The sequence below is a fragment of the Hemiscyllium ocellatum genome, chromosome 3, assembly GCF_020745735.1.
Source record: "Hemiscyllium ocellatum isolate sHemOce1 chromosome 3, sHemOce1.pat.X.cur, whole genome shotgun sequence".
Lineage (NCBI taxonomy): Eukaryota > Metazoa > Chordata > Chondrichthyes > Orectolobiformes > Hemiscylliidae > Hemiscyllium > Hemiscyllium ocellatum.
In genome coordinates this window covers 28,941,593-28,960,412 of record NC_083403.1, presented here as the reverse complement: position 1 = coordinate 28,960,412, position 18,820 = coordinate 28,941,593, and the positions used below count along the sequence as shown (strand labels likewise).

The 18,820-nt window shown below is 43.7% G+C and overlaps 1 protein-coding gene across 1 annotated transcript in view; it reads right to left on the bottom strand.

The window, feature by feature from the left end:
* Positions 1-996: 996 nt before the first annotated feature.
* Positions 997-18,820, bottom strand: part of slc22a16 (solute carrier family 22 member 16) — a 39,295-nt gene continuing 21,471 nt past the window's right edge. The window contains exons 5-8 of the mRNA XM_060856289.1: positions 10,293-10,420; positions 9,557-9,666; positions 5,609-5,708; positions 997-1,398 (exon numbers count right to left, since the gene is read on the bottom strand). Coding sequence (XP_060712272.1) covers positions 1,138-1,398; positions 5,609-5,708; positions 9,557-9,666; positions 10,293-10,420 — 599 coding nt within the window. The 3' untranslated portion in view covers positions 997-1,137. The remainder of the gene's footprint in view (positions 1,399-5,608; positions 5,709-9,556; positions 9,667-10,292; positions 10,421-18,820) is intronic.

Sequence of the window (18,820 nt, the reverse complement as noted above, 5' to 3'; positions counted from 1 at the left end):
TGCTACAGTTTTCTATTTTTGTTTCTGGCACAAATTTTGTTGGTAAAGCGCTAAAAATAATTGTATGATGTTTCATTAATGAGTGATAGCGTAGATTCAATTCTGCTCGTTTCTCTCAGTTCCTGCTCTTAAGCACAGTGTAATGGGTCAGAGCTAAATGGAGAGCCAAGCACTTCCTCATAGGGAAGAAAAGTCAAAATTAGAAAAATAATGATGATGTGATGGCCACATAGTCTGTGATATTAATAGAGAACACTTGCCTAGAATTGGTGAGTGAATAGGTGACCAGAAAATGGAGAAAACTTATAGAAGGATGCCATTCAGCCAATCAAGGCAAACGTAGCTTTGATTCTGTTTACATTTTGATGAAACAGTCTGAACAAAAACATGTTACCATGGGTAATGAATATACAAAAGACCTTGTTTGATATCTGTTAATTTTAGTTTACAGTTAGAAATCTAGATCTTACGTGAGGATCTAGTCCAAATGTTAAGGTCTCCACAGTATTGTCCTCTACAGTGATATGGTGATATTCACTAAATTAACTCAAAAATAAAAACTTTTTGTTGGTGAACATGAGTCAAGACAAACTGTTCTATAATCATGGTTTATATAAGTAATGGAACAAAGTTAGTCTTAACTTCTTGAAAGTCTCAATTCCCACCCCAAAATAGCACATTTCTCATCATCCAGTTCTAATTAAGGTCATGGAAAATTTCAAACAATGACCGATCAGTAATTTATTTTGAAGTTGTAGTGATCAAAATTGAAGAGATTTTTTTTACCAGAAGATATAGTTGATAAGAATATAAAATGCAGCCTATTGTAGGCTATGAGTTAGACTGTTATCAGTCAATATTCATTTTGCAGTTAAATTCCCATATAGGCAAATCAGCATGCACTAAAATTAATAAGTTGTTCTTTTACTGTCTAATAGGAATACTTCTTGACCACTTAACTACAGTAGGGACAAACTACTAAAAATAATGTTGGATTTTACTTTATATATATGTTTGTTTGTAATAGATGCCAAACTGTTTGTATACTTTTTGTTAGTTTAAAGATTGAAGACATTAGTACCTAATCAAAACTACAACACTCGCCTATTTCAAGACTTAGCGATCAATGAATGAGCTTTACAACCGTGTTAAATGTTCAATCAGACTCTGCTCTTCCTTTGATTTCTCTATACCATCGATGATATAGTCTCGTTTTACAATCCTCCCCACTGCAGCACGGCCATCTTCTCCACATAAATCTTCTTTGGTTTTGTCTCGTTTTGTTTTCTTTTGCAATTTTGCAGCTTCCTCAAAGGTCTGGGCTAGAGGTCTCCCGAGAGTTTCCGGTAGCAACAACGTTAACAAGCCAGTCAGAAAGGACATAATTCCCACAATCAACTACCGCAAAGGGAGAAATAATATATCAGTACTGTTCAAATGTTTCCTGTTAAGTTTGTAACGTATCTTAAACATTAAATTCACTATCATCATACTTGCAAGTATTGTCCTTGTTACGTTGATCATTTTTAAAAGAATGTTAAAACATTGATAATACCGGCTCAATTAGGAAAATATCAAAGCTCCACACACCAGCAGCACTGCAAGTTGATATTCTACACCATCATTACCAAACTATGGAAGTCCAATCAGCATGCTACAGTGATTATTTCCAATTAACCAAGAAAATTGCACTGTCACATCCTCTCTCCAACTTCTATAATCAGGCAAAAGGAGTAATATTGAATCTACATTCACCTGAAGATAATCACACAAAACAAAAACTCCACCTCAAAATATCGGTCCAAGCTTGTTCAAAACTGACCAGCTGCATTCCATAGATTACATTTATATAGTAACAACCATGATTTTATATGGAAGGTCTATTATAATTACTCACATAGGAAATGGCAATGGAAAATGGTGGCTTAAAAAATAATAAAAGAGGGCTCATATGACACAATAGTAGTGACTCTGTACCTTAAGGTCCAGTTTCAAGTCTCACCTGCCCCAGAAATGTTGATTTTTATTTTCTTAAGGAAGTGACAGCAACATGGCAATAGGATATTTGGCTTTGTCAGCCCAAATTCACACAGCATGAGTTTAAATATATTAATGCAAATCATTTCTATTCAAATCGCAAGGACAGTCCAGTTTGCATAATTGGTGGTGTACTGGACAGTGAAGAAGATTATCTCAGATTATCTCATTGAGACCTCGACCAGATGGGCCAATGGGTCGAGGTGTGGCCAATGGCGTTTAATTTTAATGTGAGGTGCTGCATTGTGGCAAGGCAAACTAGGGTAGGACTTATACAATTAACAGTATGGTCAGGCAGCATCCAAGGAACAGGAAATTCGATGTTTCGGGCAAAAGCCCTTCATCAGGAATGAGGAAAGTGTGTCCAGCAGGCTAAGATAAAAGGTAGGGAGGAGGGGCGATGGAGATGTGATAGGTGGAAGGAGGTCAAGGTGAGGGTGATAGGCCGGAGTGGGGTGGGGGCGGAGAGGTCAGGAAGAAAATTGCAGGTTAGGAGGGCGGTGCTGAGATCGAGGGAATCGACTGAGACAAGGTGGGGGAGGGGAAATGAGGAAACTGGAGAAACATGAGTTCATCCCTTGTGGTTGGAGGGTTCCCAGGCGGAAGATGAGGCGCTCTTCCTCCAACCATCGTGTTGTTATGTTCTGGCGATGGAGGAGTCCAAGGACCTGCATGTCCTTGGTGGAGTGGGAGGGAGAGTTAAAGTGTTGAGCCACTGGGTGGTTGGGTTGGTTGGTCCGGGCGTCCCAGAGGTGTTCCCTGAAGCATTCCGCAAGTAGGCGGCCCGTCTCCCCAATATAGAGGAGGCCACAACGGGTGCAGCGGATGCAATAGATGGTGTGTGTGGAGGTGCAGGTGAATTTGTGGCGGATATGGAAGGATCCCTTGGGGCCTTGGAGACAGGTAAGGGAGGTGGTGTGGGCGCAAGTTTTGCATTTCCTGCGGTTGCAGGGGAAGGTGCCGGGAGTGGAGGTTGGGTTGGTGGGGGGTGTGGACCTGACGAGGGAGTCACGAAGGGAGTGGTCTTTGCGGAACGCTGATAGGGGAGGGGAGGGAAATATATCCCTGGTGGTGGGGTCCGTTTGGAGGCTGAAATGATGGCGGATGATACGCTGTATACGGAGGTTGGTGGGGTGGTAGGTGAGAACCAGTGGGGTTCTGTCCTGGTGGCAGTTGGGGTGGCGGGGCTCAAGGGCAGAGGAGCGGGAAGTGGAGGAGATGCGGTGGAGGGCATCGTCGATCACGTCTGGGGGGAATCTGCGGTCTTTGAAGAAGGAGGCCATCTGGGCTGTATGGTATTGGAACTGGTCCTCCTGGGAGCAGATGCGGCGGAGACGAAGGACTTGGGAATATGGGATGGCGTTTTTACAGGGGAGAGGGTGGGAGGAGGTGTAGTCCAGGTAGCTGTGGGAGTCAGTCGGTTTATAGTAGATGGCTGTGTTGATTTGGTCGCCCGAGATAGAAATGGAGAGGTCTAGGAAGGGGAGGGAGGAGTCTCAGACTGTCTCAGACTCCTCGCTCCCCTTCCTAGACCTTTCCATTTCTATCTCGGGCGACCGAATCAACACAGAACTGTCTCAGACTCCTCCCTCCCCTTCCTAGACCTTTCCATTTCTATCTCGGGCGACCGAATCAACACAGACATCTACTATAAACCGACTGACTCCCACAGCTACCTGGACTACACCTCCTCCCACCCTGCCCCCTGTAAAAACGCCATCCCATATTCCCAATTCCTTCGTCTCCGCCGCATCTGCTCCCAGGAGGACCAGTTCCAATACCATACAGCCCAGATGGCCTCCTTCTTCAAAGACCGCAGATTCCCCCCAGACGTGATCGACGATGCCTTCCTCCGCATCTCCTCCACTTCCCGCTCCTCCGCTCTTGAGCCCTGCCCCTCCAACCGCCACCAAGACAGAACCCCACTGGTTCTCACCTACCACCCCACCAACCTCCGTATACAGCGTATCATCCGCCGTCATTTCCGCCACCTCCAAACGGACCCCACCACCAGGGATATATTTCCCTCCCCTCCCCTATCAGCGTTCCGCAAAGACCACTCCCTTCGTGACTCCCTCGTCAGGTCCACACCCCCCACCAAACCAACCTCCACTCCCGGCACCTTCCCCTGCAACCGCAGGAAATGCAAAACTTGCGCCCACACCTCCTCCCTTACCTCTCTCCAAGGCCCCAAAGGATCCTTCCATATCGCCAACAAATTCACCTGCATCTCCACACACATCATCTATTGCATCCGCTGCACCCGTTGTGGCCTCCTCTATATTGGGGAGACGGGCCGCCTACTTGTGGAACGCTTCAGGGAACACCTCTGGGACGCCAGGACCAACCAACCCAACTACCCCGTGGCTCAACACTTTAACTCTCCCTCCCACTCCACCAAGGACATGCAGGTCCTTGGACTCCTCCACCGCCAGAACATAACAACACGACGGTTGGAGGAAGAGCGCCTCATCTTCTGCCTGGGAACCCTCCAACCACAAGGGATGAACTCATTTCTCCAGTTTCCTAATTTCCCCTCCCCTCACCTTGTCTCAGTCGATTCCCTTGAACTCAGCACCGCCCTCCTAACCTGCAATTTTCTTCCTGACCTCTCCGCCCCCACCCCACTCCGACCTATCACCCTCACCTTGACCTCCTTCTACCTATCACATCTCCATCGCCCCTCCCCCAACTCCCTCCTCCCTACCTTTTATCTTAGCCTGCTGGACACACTTTCCTCATTCCTGATGAAGGGCTTTTGCCCGAAACATCGAATTTCCTGTTCCTTGGATGCTGCCTGACCTGCTGCGCTTTAACCAGCAACACATTTTCAGCTCTGATCTCCAGCATCTGAAGACCTCACTTTTTACTCTAATTAACAGTATGGCCCTAGGGAGAGTTGCCAAACATAGAGACCCAGGGATGCAGGTGTATACTTCCTTGAAAGTGAAATTGTAGGTAGACAGGGTGGTGAAGGCATCTGGCATGCTTGCCTTCATTAGTCAGAACATTGAGCATAAGAGTTGGGATGTCATGTTGCAGCTGTACAGGACATTGGCGAAGCCACAGAAAAAAACTTATGAGGACGTTGCTGGGACTGGATGGTTGAGCTATAGGGAGGGGCTGAATAGGCTGGGGCTTTCTTCCCTGGAGCATTGGAGACTGAGGGGTGACCTTATAGAGGTTTATAAAATCATGGGCCTGGGAATAGTCAAGGTCTTTATCCCAGGTAGGGAAGTCCAAACGTAGAGGGCATAGGTTTAAGGTGAGAAGGGTAAAAATGACCCAAGGAGTAGTTTTTCACACAGAGGGTGGTGCGCTTTTTGGAATGAGCTGCTAGAGAAAGTGGTGGAGCTGGCCCAAATACAGCATTTAAAAGGCATCTGGATGGGTATATAAATAGGAAGGGTTTAGAGGGAAATGGGGCATATACTGGCAAATGGGACTCGGTCAGATTAGGATGTGTGGTCAGCATGGATGAATTGGACCGAAGGGTATGTTTCCGTGCTGCATGACTCAATGGCTCAAATCCATTGTATGTGAGCTAACCTTTAATTAGGAATCTCATTACCTGTGGTAGAAAGATCCACACGGATGACAGGAGAACACAAAAAGGTGCCACTGTACTTCCAACACGAGCCATCATACTTCCAGTACCAACAGCCAATGAACTGAAAGGAAAGATTTTTCAACTTACTCAGTAGTTTTTTTTATTAAATATAGATTTAGCAAACAAAGCATTTGGAGTTCACGCAGCTTTGATAATAGCAGTTGGACAGAAATTTTGACTCAAGCCAAATTTGGCTTGGTTATCTTAGCAGGTTATCAATGGGATCTGGAATATCCAGTCCAGTTGTGAAATTGGGAGAACTCCTCAGAATTAGGCCATTATTGTGTTCTCTACTTGAATGTGCAATCACTGTGCCTCTGAACTGGCATTGTTCAACCATTTCCTTTATCCATCTGGACAGACATTCAGCAAAAAAGCTGTTACTCAATCATAATTCACTCGTAATTGACATAAAATGTGCATGTTACCCTAATTCCAGAGGACCAAAAGCTGCTCTTCCATCAGAGAGAAAACCAGCAATGACTTTAACCTGATGGTCATTTGTATGAACCCTACTGTTGACATCACACTGCTCTGTAAACCAACAATCCAGCCAACTGAGGGTCATTGGCTCAACTCCCATCACCAGATGGAGGTTACCATGAAGGACTTTCCTTCTCAATCTCTCCCCTCGCCGGAGGTCTGGTGACCTTCGGGTTAAATCACCACTAGTTGCTTCTCTCTTATGAGAGCAGCCTGTACAGTCTGTTAAGACTATGGTGACACAACAACATTTATATGAGACAGAGATGAAGAGAATTTTTACTTCACAGAGGAATTAAGCTTTGCAACTCTCTTTTCAAAAGACAATGGAACCAGAATCCTTGAACACTTTTAAGGCAGAGGAACATACATATATGCAGGGGAATGAAAGGTAAATGAAGACTGGCGTGAATAATACTGGTGTAATAAGATCAGCCATGATCTTATTCAATAAAGGAGAAGATCTGAGGGGCAGAGTGGCCTATGCTATCTAATTTGTATGTTCATATATATATTCTGAAATTAGATATAATGTCACGTTCCTCTTGTGAGGAAGGTGTTAGAGTCAATCATGAAAAGGTCACATTTAGATACATAGAAAAATTCAAAGTAATCAGGAAGAATGGGTGGCATGGTGGCTCAGTGGTTAGCACTGTAGCCTCACAGCACCAGGTTCCCAGGTTTGATTCCAGCCTTGGGCGACTGTGTGGAGTTTGCACATTCTCCCTGCGTCTGCGTGGGTTTCCTCTGGGTGCTCCGGTTTCTTCCCACAGTCCAAAGATGTGCAGGTTAGGTAAATTGGCCATGCTAAAATTGCCCATCGTGTTAGGTGCACTAGTCAGAGGGAAATGGGACTAGGTGGGTCGGTGTGGACTTGCTGGGCCAAAGGGCCTGTTTCCACACTGTAAGGAATCTAGTCCAATCAATATGAAAGCTTTTTGTGAAAGGACCATCATATTTAACCAATTTATTGAAGCTTTTTGAAGGGGTAACATAAGCTGTGGAGAAATGACAGCCTTTTGTCAATGGATTTCCATAAGGTATTTGACAAGGTGCCACATGAAAGGTTATTGTGAGATGTAAATGCACCTCATACAGGGGTAGCATATGACTAGCTGGCTGGTTAAAAATTAGAGAATATGCATAAGTAAATCTTTTTCTGATTTGCAGTATGTGAAGTCCTGCAGGGGCCTCAGGCTTTTGCAATTTACATCAAAGACTTAGTTGAAAGCAATGAAATCATGGTAGCTTTATTTGCAGATGACACAAAGAACAGGTTGTAAGGTATACAGTGAAGAGGACTTTAGAACGTTGTAGACCAACATAGATAAGTTGAGTGAGTAAGCAAAAATTGTTCAGATGGAGAATAATGTGGGAAAACGTGAAATTGTTCACTTTGGCAGGAGGAATAATAAAGCAGTGTTATTTAGAGAGAGAATGATTACAGAATCACAAGGTGTGAATGTGTTCTAGTGCATGAGTTACAAAATGTTAATATGCAGATCCAGCAAATAATCAAGGCGGCTAATGGAATGCTATCCTTTACTACAAGGGAAACTGAAAAGTAAGAATGTTCTGCTTCAGTTATACTTATTCTTTGTTGGTGAGATAAGTGCATTGTCATAGAAAGATGGACAAACTGGACTTGTTTTCACTCACATTTAACAGTGAGGCATGTTTTGATTGAAATATACACAATCCTGAATGATTTTGAAAAAGTGGACCTGGAAAGCTTGCTTCTTCTTAGGGTAAGTTCAGAGCTAGAGGCTCTATTTCAAAATTAGGGGGCACCTTTCTCGAACAAAGTTGAGGAGATTTTTTTTCTCTCAGTGGGTCATGTAACTTTGATCTCTGTCTCAATGAGCAGTGGAGATTAATATTTTTAAGGTGGAAGATAGATGGAGTTTTGTTAGGCTGGGAAATCAAAGGTTATCAAAAGTAAATGGAAATGTGGAATTCAATCACAAATGGATCAGCTATGATTTTCTTGAATATGGAGCAGGCCTAAGGGGCTAAATGGCCTCTCGTTCTGCTCCTAACTCATCTATTTGTCTGCAAGGTGTTCTTCAATGAGCACATGAATCTCTGTCACCTGCCTACAGGCTTGCAACACTGGTTCACAGATGTCTCAAGTTAGTTCCACTTTTAGCAACATATCACATACTGAGGGTTTAACCTGTATTGCCATTCCAGCCTCTTGTTCCTCTCCTCATGCACGGGGCTCTGCCTTAAATGTGGATAATACTGCCCCTCATTGTCAGTAGACTCAAAATCCTGAAAGTTCTCCTGTCATTACCAGCTGTGGCCTTTCTTGTGCTCAGCTGGACTCCCAGGAATGGTTGTAAGCCTTCCATCTCCTCTCTGTCCTCATGATGTCAGTTGGATGGCATGACAGTGTGTTTTGACCACTCTTTCTATGACCTGTGCTCCCTGATGGATGGTTAGACCATTGGGGAGTTCCTCCCCAAGCCATGCTGCCTTTCATTTCAGAATGGGTTAGAACGATGTCTTGTTCCCCACTATGTTATCCTTCCATGCAACCAGTTTGCTTCTGAGGAAGACTGCGACGTACAAATTTACATTAAAATTCCAAATTAGCCTTTACAAGCTGTGTTTGGACTTCTTGACCAACTCAGTTGGAATTATTTAAATTTTTGAGTTTCCTTGAACAGTCTTCCTCTGACCTAATAAAACTTTATGGCAATGGGAAAGCATCTTACCAGCTAGCACTGCTCTTTTGAACCTTACCTACTTACTCTGCTGCCCTAGTGGAACCCAAACACCCTGCCTTACATGTTAGTTACAAACAGACAGCTGTATTTGGGGCTGTGTACAAAGTTGAGCTTGGTAATAAAATTCACAGACCATCTCTGGTTGAATAGATTTCTTATTTTGACTATAAATGTTATTGTCTAGTTCTTAAGAATGGTCACTTGTACTCGAAATGCAAACATTGTTTTCTCTTCACAGATGCTGCCAGAGTTTCTCTAGCAACTTTGATCTTTGTTTGTTTCAGATCGCCAGAATACACAGTGCTTTGTTTTATTTTTATATTGTTGCGACGATAAGATGGGGTGAGAAACTACATAGCAGTACCAAAGACAATGCCTTCAGAAAGCAGAAAACAAAACATTGGTGCCTCTTTATAGAGCTTTGAAGGAATGAGGGAAAATACAAGGACTGTAATGTCCAACATAGATAGCCATCAGAACTAAAACATCATCTCTACATTATACAGTTTATCAGTTTTGATTTCTGAACAAATGATTGAATGACTATCAAAAACAGTTTGCATTCCAATTAAAGCTTTTAACATGGCTTTTGGCATGATAAATAGTGTAGCTTCATACAATATATTTTTACATACAACTGTACTTGTAGTGTGAAATAACCCAAAGCAGTTGTAGTCCAGTTTGTGCCACTCACCGTATTATAGTTGGGTACAGCTCAGCAGTGTACAGGTAAATCAATCCAAATGCCACAGCTATTGCAAACTTTCCAATCATGCTCAGAGTGATTGACAGGGCCTTAATGTCCTAGATGAAAGGAAGAAGAAATACTCAATATGACTTCCCCAAAACAGTTCACCCTGAAATTATTTTCTATTCTGGTAACTTCCACATCTTGCCCATGCTACATCAGAAGGTCAGATAAATATTCACAAATGAGGAAGAGATTCCTCTGTTTAGAAGCCAGAACACCAATGTCAACACCCAGGGTCAGATTCACTGTGCTCTTGGAAAACTGCAAGGAGAGAAAAGTAAGTTCAGAACAAAAAGATACATTAGGCATGGATATGAATGAGGGTGAGTAAAATTGTTACACTTTTAGTATGGATGTAAACGTTTCATTAGACCTCATCTGTCAGCCAAATGAAGATGGACTTTCGTTCAGGTTTATGTTGGCAAGCAAGAACAGAGATAAAGACAAGCCTTAAAAATGTTGAAGCTATGAATCAATTCCATTGAACAATTCAGCTTGACACTGGTGAGTGAATGGGGAAAATTTGTTAGTGGGAGTTTGTGACCTAAAATTGATCATCCTAATGTTAGTTCTAAGCTAAAAAAGAAACAGGCAAACACTGTGTTGAATTTCTCTTCGTCAAAATTAAAAGTTTAAGTGCCAGAATATCTTGAGGATACAAAATATCTTGGAAGCTCACCTGGGGAGTCACCATGCTGAGAAAACATGCCACACCAGTCAGGAACAGGGATGGTGCTAAAGTATTCCTTCTTCCCAATCTGTCCATCACAAAACAAGCAACAATATAGGAAGGAATTTCCACTGCACCTGTCAATGGATACACAGTCATCATATTGCATCTGGTGAGAACTAGAGCTCTCCAATAAGTCCACATAAAGTTTTTGTTTGAAATAAATTCTGTCTCCACCTTTCTTGATCTGCCTGTGTCACGTGATTCTCTTGAGATTGATGAGAATATTCTAGATTGATTCTTTCCTGTGGAAATATCCTGAAGTAGTTAGGGTTTGTTAACTTGTAAAAAGGATTGTATGGCCACACATTTAGCGCAAAGACGAAGATTGTTCAGTGATAATTTTGTATTCAAACTGATTCATATAAATTTATCAATTATGTTCAAATAAATAATGTTAATGAATTTATTTTGGAGCTGAGATGGTTGATATTCACAAACACATAATAAGTATTTTGTTTTTTGCTTGAGAGAGCCAGTTTTGTTAATTACTTGATGCCAAGGTAAATCTTTGTATAAAAAATTCTGATAGAGGGGGTTATAAATGAATCATGAGTAACAGAGAGAAGGCGATGGCCTAGTCTCAGTTTATTTATCCAGAGACTCAGGTAATGTTTTCAGGATCTGGGTTTGAGTCTACCACCATAAATGGCAGAATTGAGTTCAATTAAAAAAACTCTGGAACTAAGAGTCTAATGATGACCATGAAATCATTACTGATTGTTGAAAACACTCATCTGGTTCACTCCTGACTTTATGGAAGGAAACTGCTGTCCTTTCCTGACAGATATGTGACTCTAAACCCACAGCTATGTTGTTGACACTTAATTGCTGTTTGGGCAATTATGGATGAGAAATAAATTCTGTCCTGGCCACACCCATGAATGAGTTTCAAAAAAAAACCTTCCTTTCCTCAGCACAGATTCATAAGCTATTTTAAAGATATTTAAATTGTTTAGATAGACAAGAAAGCTGGAATGAAAGGAATTACTGTGAACTGTTGTACATAATGAAATGAAACAGGAAGCTGTACATTAGACAGTCAACAAATGCAACATATTTCATGAATTGTTTTAGTTCTGTGGTCCAGCTTTTAAGTTACAAATGGAATTATGGCATGTAAATGTAAAAATATATTGGGCTGAAGCTTACCAGAAATTGGCTAAGTGTAATTTTTGTTGAGTCTGATTTCTCATGCTATTGCTCAGTTTTGCCTTATTAATCATGTACCGTGGCCCTATGGTTTCCTACTCATCCAGTTCTCGCTGTAAGTGCAAGTTCCAGGCATCCTGGACTGGTGCCATGTTGATAGCCAGCTCTGCATCTGGTCGAATATTGACAGACTAGAGTTGTCCTTCACCCTGAACATGACAGGACAGCAACTATCAAATCAACCACTCTCAGGGTCCATAGGTACAGCTGACAATCCCTCACATGCACAACTGCACATCCTACCCTAGTCACTGTTAAATCCAACACCAGGTCACACAGGTGATCTAACCTTAGCTACGTCCCAACATTACAACTTTCTCTAAATCACTGCTACTCTTTCGCCAATGCCACTCTAGTTTGCATCTTATCATTGCTTAATGTATATGCGTCACATATAGAGAAGACTTCAAATGCTTTCAAGGATTAATTTTTATTCACCAACAGCAAAAGTCAACAAAGAAACAGAAGCTGCATTTGTTTCTGGGAACAGAAATGATTTGCTTTCCTGTTAAGCACCAATGAACTTACAGTTAATGAATGATTACTGCACCCAGCACTCATCTACTGGAATGAGTGTCAGTTCAGATTCGATCTTAGTGCCTGACACTGTCACAATTTCTCATGGAGGTGACTTTCCTCCTGCTCAATGTTCTCATCTTTCTCCTCAGAAGACTGCTCCTGCTCTCCCAGCTCTTCACCATCCCTTACAGCCCCCCTAAAGCTGCTGCATTTTTGCTGAGCACAGCATGCTGGGACTATGTGTGGTGCATTCTGCCCAGACTGTACTGCAAGGGCAGTATTGTATCTTTACTCTGCCTCAGTCAAGTGGTTACATTATGGAGTTATCAGCTATGTTCACAGACAGAGCATCAGTAACCATCCTCATAAGACATCGTGCCTCGCAAATGCAGTAGAAATTTTAAAGTTCTCCAGGATATCGGCAGCATGGCAGCTCCAAGGAAACTTGTTGCATATTTCTAAAGTGTTACAATGATGCTCACTGGTGACTTGATTGTTGATGGAATGGAACCTGAACTCAACTGTGTTACGATAGGGCCCTTGTAGTGTGGACTGTGCAAGTTTCTCGCTCCCTGTACCAGTGAGAACCTGTTACGTTGCTAAGTCCCAATCCTGGGCTGCCAGACGGACCTTGTCACAGGGAAATCAAATGGATTAGCATAATCTGACACAAATGGCCTTGATCACAGCCTTTATAAATTTGTGGATGGACAATTGAGAGATCCCACACAGGTTCACAGTGGCTCCTTGGTTTAATAAAATTTCAACGCAGCTGTCACCTTGACAGCCACAGGGTAGGGCACTCACTGTTTCACATCACAGGTTGGTGCAGTTCCGTTTCAGTGTCCCGGAATATCCTCATCGGTGCTGACAATATATTCCCGCTCATTCAGAGGCAATTCCATTGAGGACAAAGGATTCTGGGCCTCCATTACCTCCTGCACACCTTGAGGGAAACTCTAGCTGTGACCTCTCCATGTGCAAGCTGTTCATTAACTCCTTGTAGGGTGCTGCTGGTCCTGGCTTAGTTTGCATATGTGTTGCTGTTCCATTTCTCTGTGCCTTTGTTGCACCACAGCAACAGAAACAATAACCCCTGCTGGGACTGGATCCATTAGTCACACTTTCAATGACCCTGTGTGGAGAACCTAAGGTATAGAACAGGTCCTTAGCAATGTGGGTAGGCAGTATTCGCATCAAATAAGGTTATCACAAAATCCTCCATGCACAGGGGCATGGAGCACTCTGACAAGCAAGGTCCACATGGATCAACTTTTGACCTTATTTTGCTAAGTACAGCATCAGTTATGTCACCAAGTGTTACATGAGGACTGAGATCTTGTGCTCACAGCCCCACATCTCCCAAGAAAGGCATCATTGGATATAGGAGAGCATGTTGCAGAATATTCACAGTTCAAGGGGGTAGAAAGTCAATTCCAGATCACTGTGTATCCTCGGATATCTTCCATTTGCTCTGTGCTTCTCCTTCACAGAGATGACTATTGCTCATGATCAACCAGTTGACACTGGATGCATGATGCTGTGATAATAAATGACTTCAACCTCCACTCTGCAAGTATATGGTCAGTGCAATATCCCCTTGAACAGTTTCCCATTGCTCAGACAAATGAAATACTGACATTGCCCACTTTGAGAGAGGATGCGTTTCTTTTCTGTTCATGGGTTTGTTTCATTTAGGATTTGAATGAGAATGAAACACAGCACAGGTCACACTTGGCATGGTGAGTCCCAGACTCAGCCTGGTAAACAAAGCTATGAGGCACAGCAAGACAAATTACTGTGGGCCTATAAGTTGTGGCTGAAGGGGAAAAGTGTCAAAAGGCAACTCAAGAAAGGGGACACAACATCGCCCCTCCCCCCTACCTTTTATCTTAGCCTGCCTGGCACCCTCTCCTCATTCCTGATGAAGGGCTCTGGCTCGAAACGTCGAATTTCCTGTTCCTTGGATGCTGCCTGACCTGCTGTGCTTTAACCAGCAACACATTTTCAGCTCTGATCTCCAGCATCTGCAGACCTCACTTTTTACACAAAGTGATGGTGCAGTAAGAGAACATACAAGGCTCCCTGAACTGCTTCCTGACTAAATCCATGAGATGGTAACTCATTCCTCTATGCAAAAGGTCCTTGCAGCACCATTACAGTGCAAGGTGCCAGCGCACTCCAAAGTGAGGCACTGAAGTGCAGAATTGCATTGTAAGTGGATTAGAGATGTACAAGATGATGTGGTATTGGATGCCATGGTCTGCGAAGGTGAGGTACGAGCATGTCCCTGACCACATCGGGAAGTATTGGCATTTAGTTTCTATCTGGCAAATGGGAGAATGAAAAGCTGTTTTTGTTAATGAGGCAAGGTTAATCCATGCAAATAAGCCTCTCACTGCTCACTTGTGGGAGTCTCATCTCATTGCTCAACACTGTTGCAAAGGGGGTCTTGTGGCTCTCAAAGCTGAGAAGCTCCTCATCAGACATTTCATCTAACGTTTGTTCCAAGGCCCATGCTGTTCAGTGGTTGGGAAAATTCCACCTAATGCATTTGTAAATAGTTCCCAAAAATCTAGCAACCCAACTGAGCAAAAACCCAAAGATGGAAATCAGAAACAAAACAGAAATTGCTGGAAAAACCCTGCAGATCAAACAGCATCTGTGGAGAGAAAGCAGAATTAAGAAGTCCAGTGACCCTTCCTCTGAACTGTTTTGAAGGTCCCTGTATGACTCACAGCATTAGGTTAGATAGCTTTGTATTCACAGATTGCTGCCAGATTTGCTGAGCTTTTCCAGCAATTTTTGACATTGACTGAGGATTATTCTTCAATTTATTATTAGAATAAAATTTGATTGGTAAACCTGGAGTACTGTGCTAATAGTGTTTCTGTATGATTTTACCAACTTACCACAGCATAAAAATATCATTTATCAGTTCTCAAGGAGAGCCATATCAGAGTCAAAACATGTACTTTTCTCTGTTCACACATGCTACCAGACATGCGAAACTTCTCCAGCATTTTCTGTTTTATTGCATAACAAGTGTTTAAGAGCAGCAGGGGGTATTAGTGAACCAAATTAAGGGTGCAGAAAAGATTTACAAGATGTTACAGGGACCGGATTATTTGAGGTTGGATAGGCTGGGAGTTTTTTCTCTGGAGCGTAGGAGGTTGAGGGATGACCTTAGAGGTTTATAAGGTCATGAGGGGCACAGATGATGTGAATAGCCAAGGTCTTTGTCCTAGTGTAGGGGTCAAAACTTAGAAGGTATAATTTTAAGATGAGAGAAGGAAGATTTAAAAGGGGCAACCATTTCACAGAGAGGATGGTCCATATGTGGAATGAGCAGCCAGAGAACGTGGTAGATGCAGGTATAGTTACAATTGAAAGAGTACCTTTGGTCAGGTGCATGAATAGGAAAGGTTTAGAGGGATATGGGCCAAACGCCCCAATGGAACACGTTCCGTTTAAGAAACCTGGTCAGCATAGATGAGTTGCACTGAAGGCTCTATTCTGTGCTGTATGACTCTACATCATTAGGCTTTTTATACCAGATTTTTTTATTGAAGCCATATTTCCCTACCAGCTACAATGGGACTTGGACTCATGGCCCCAGGACATTAGTCTGGAAACTGGATTACAAGACTATGATGCTATCATTACATCACCACCTCCCCTAATCTAGAAAACACAGTGGAAACACTGTGAATAATGTCTTTCTAAGAGTACAGGATAAAAACTTCATAAAGAAAACAAAATTGCTGGGATTTGGAAAACAGGGAAATGGATACATCATTCAAAGAACTAGCAGACAGGACTGCTGGACAGCCTTGTTCTGTGCTGCATCATACTGTGTTTTTTATTATTTCAGCAGACCCTGACAAATATTATGCACAGATGTCACAAAGATGGCTGGGACATATTAGTCAAGATGGTCATTCTTCTAAACTTGGGATATAGGTGTGTGAGCAGTGGATTGTAACGAACAAAGATAAAATGTCACAAATAACTCTGAGTGCTGATGTTGTCAATAGATGGTGAAGTGTTCCATTGCCCAGCAATCCAACACTTATACCAAATGAGCACAAGAAGAAAGGTTATAGTCCAGTAGATGTAAGTTGACACTGAAACCAGATTCCAGTCTCATTCTCGGTCTCTACTTTCACCGCAGTGGGATGAAATTGATATAAATGAAACAAGCTCTAATGATAGGGCCACATGCTCATGGTGTGTGGATGATAGTATAAATTTGTGTGGAGTAAGTAATGAGGCTCAGTAACTTTGAGCATTTTGCATAAATGCGAGCACTTGAGGCATAACATTTGGATGAACAATTACTTAGATTCTATTCTTAGCAAGTTTAGATCATAAATGTTCCAATCACAGGCAGAGTGATGGTAATATGCCAACAGCAATCTGCTGATTGGTGCATAAAGAAACAACAAGAATTTCAGATGCTGGATCCAAAGTAGACAAGCAGGAAGCTGGAAGAAGACAGCAAGCCAGGCAGCATCAGGAGGTGGAGAAGTTGACGGGAGGCTGGAAGAACACAGCAAGCCGGGCAGCATCAGGAGGTGGAGAAGTTGACGGGAGGCTGGAAGAGCACAGCAAGCCAGGCAGGTTTCCTCCACCTCTTCGGAAACGTCCATCACCCTGGCCCCCAGTGCTTTATTTTCACTACAGATGTGATGTCCATATACATGTCCATTCCCCACAGGCCCTCCGCTTCTTCCTCTCCAACAGTCCCATCCAGTCACTCTCCACCAATACCCTCCTCTGCCTCACTAAATTAGCCCTCACCCTTCAATAAATTTTCCTCCAACTCTTCCAATTTCCTCCATATCCAGGGGGTGGCACCGTTTCACCTGCCTCTTTGTTGGCTATGTTGAACAGTCCCACTTCAGTACATAAAAATGTGTTGCTGGAAAAGCGCAGCAGGTCAGGCAACATCAAAGGAACAGGAGAATCGGCGTTTCAGGCATAAGCCCTCCCACCACCAAACCATCATCTCCCAGACCATCCATAACCTCATTACCTCAGGGGATCTCCCATCCACTGCCTCCAACCTCATAGTCCACAACCCCGCACCGCCCGTTTCTACCTCCTGCCCAAAATCCAAAAACCTGACTGCCCTGGCTGACCCATTGTCTCAGCCTGATCCTGCCCCACCAGACTCATTTCTGCCTACCTTGACACAGTCCTGTCCCCCTTAGTCCAAGAACTCCCCACCTATGTTTGGGACACCACCCACGCCCTCCACCTCCTCCATGATTTTTGCCTCCCCGGCCTCCAACGCCTTATCTTCACCATGAAAATCCAGTCCCTTTACACCTCCATCCCCCATCACGAAGGCCTCAAAGCCCTCCGTTTCTTCCTTTCCCGCCGAACCAACCAGTACCCTTCCACTGACACCCTCCTTCGACTGACTGAACTGGTCCTCACTCTGAACAACTTCTCTTTCCAATCCTCCCACTTCCTCCAAACCAAAGGAGTAGCTATGGGCACCCGCATGGGCCCCAGCTATGCCTGCCTCTTCGTTGAATATGTGGAACTGTCCAAATTCCGCAGCTACACTGGCACCACCCCCCACCTTTTCTTCTGCAAGAAGGGCTTATGTCTGAAACTTCGATTCTCCTGTTCCTTTGATACTGCCTGACCTGCTGCACTTTTCCAGCAACACATTTTTAAGCTCTGACCTCCAGCATGTGCAGTCCTCACTTTCTCCCACTTCAGTACATGCATGGGTACTGTTTCCAACTCTTCTGCCGTTACATTGATGACTGTATCGGTGCTGCATCCTGCATCCAGCCTGAACAGGAGCAGTTCATAGACTTTACCAACAACTTTCACCGGCCGTTAAATACATTTGGCCCATCTCGGACACCTCCCTCCCCTGCCTTAACCTCTCTGTTTCCATCTCCAGCGACAGTTTACGGACTGACATTTACTACAAACCCACAGACTCCCATAGCTACCCAGACTACAGCTCCTCCCACCCCATATCCTGCAAAAACTTCATCTCATTTTCCCAATTCCTCTGTCTCCATCGTATCTGCTCTGATAAGACATTCCAATCCCAAGCATTCCAGATGTCCATCTACTTTAAACAATGTACTTTCCCCTCTCTGTCATCCAGACAGCCCTCCTCCGCAGCTCCTCCACTTCCCACTCCACTGCTCTGAACCGTCCACCCTCCAAACATAATGAAGACAGAGTCCCTCTTATCTTTACTTTCAGCCCCACTTTCAACTCTGCATCCAACGGATCATCCTTAAACACTTCTGCCAACTCCAACTAGAATCCCCCACCAAGAACAACTTTCCTTTCCCACCCCTCCCCACCTTCCGCAAAGACCATTTCCTTTGCCACTCCTTGGTTAATGCCATTCTCCCCACCAACTCTCCCCAGTATCTGCAAAACCTGCTAGCACACCACTCCCCTTCACCTCCACCCAGGGCCCCAAACACTCCTGCCAGGTGAGACAGAGATTCACCTGCCTCTCTTCCAACCTGGTTTACTGTATCCAGTGCTCCCAATGAGGACTTCTCTATATCGATGAGACCAAGGGCATAAACAAAGGGCACATTCCGCTGAACATTTTAGCCGAGCCCGTAGAGACCAGCCAGCCACTATCCATTTCAATTGCCTTGCCCATTCCCTCTCTGACATATCCATCCTTGGTCTCCTCCATTGCCACTATGAATCAGACCAGAAACTGGAGGAACACACCTCATCTTCCACCT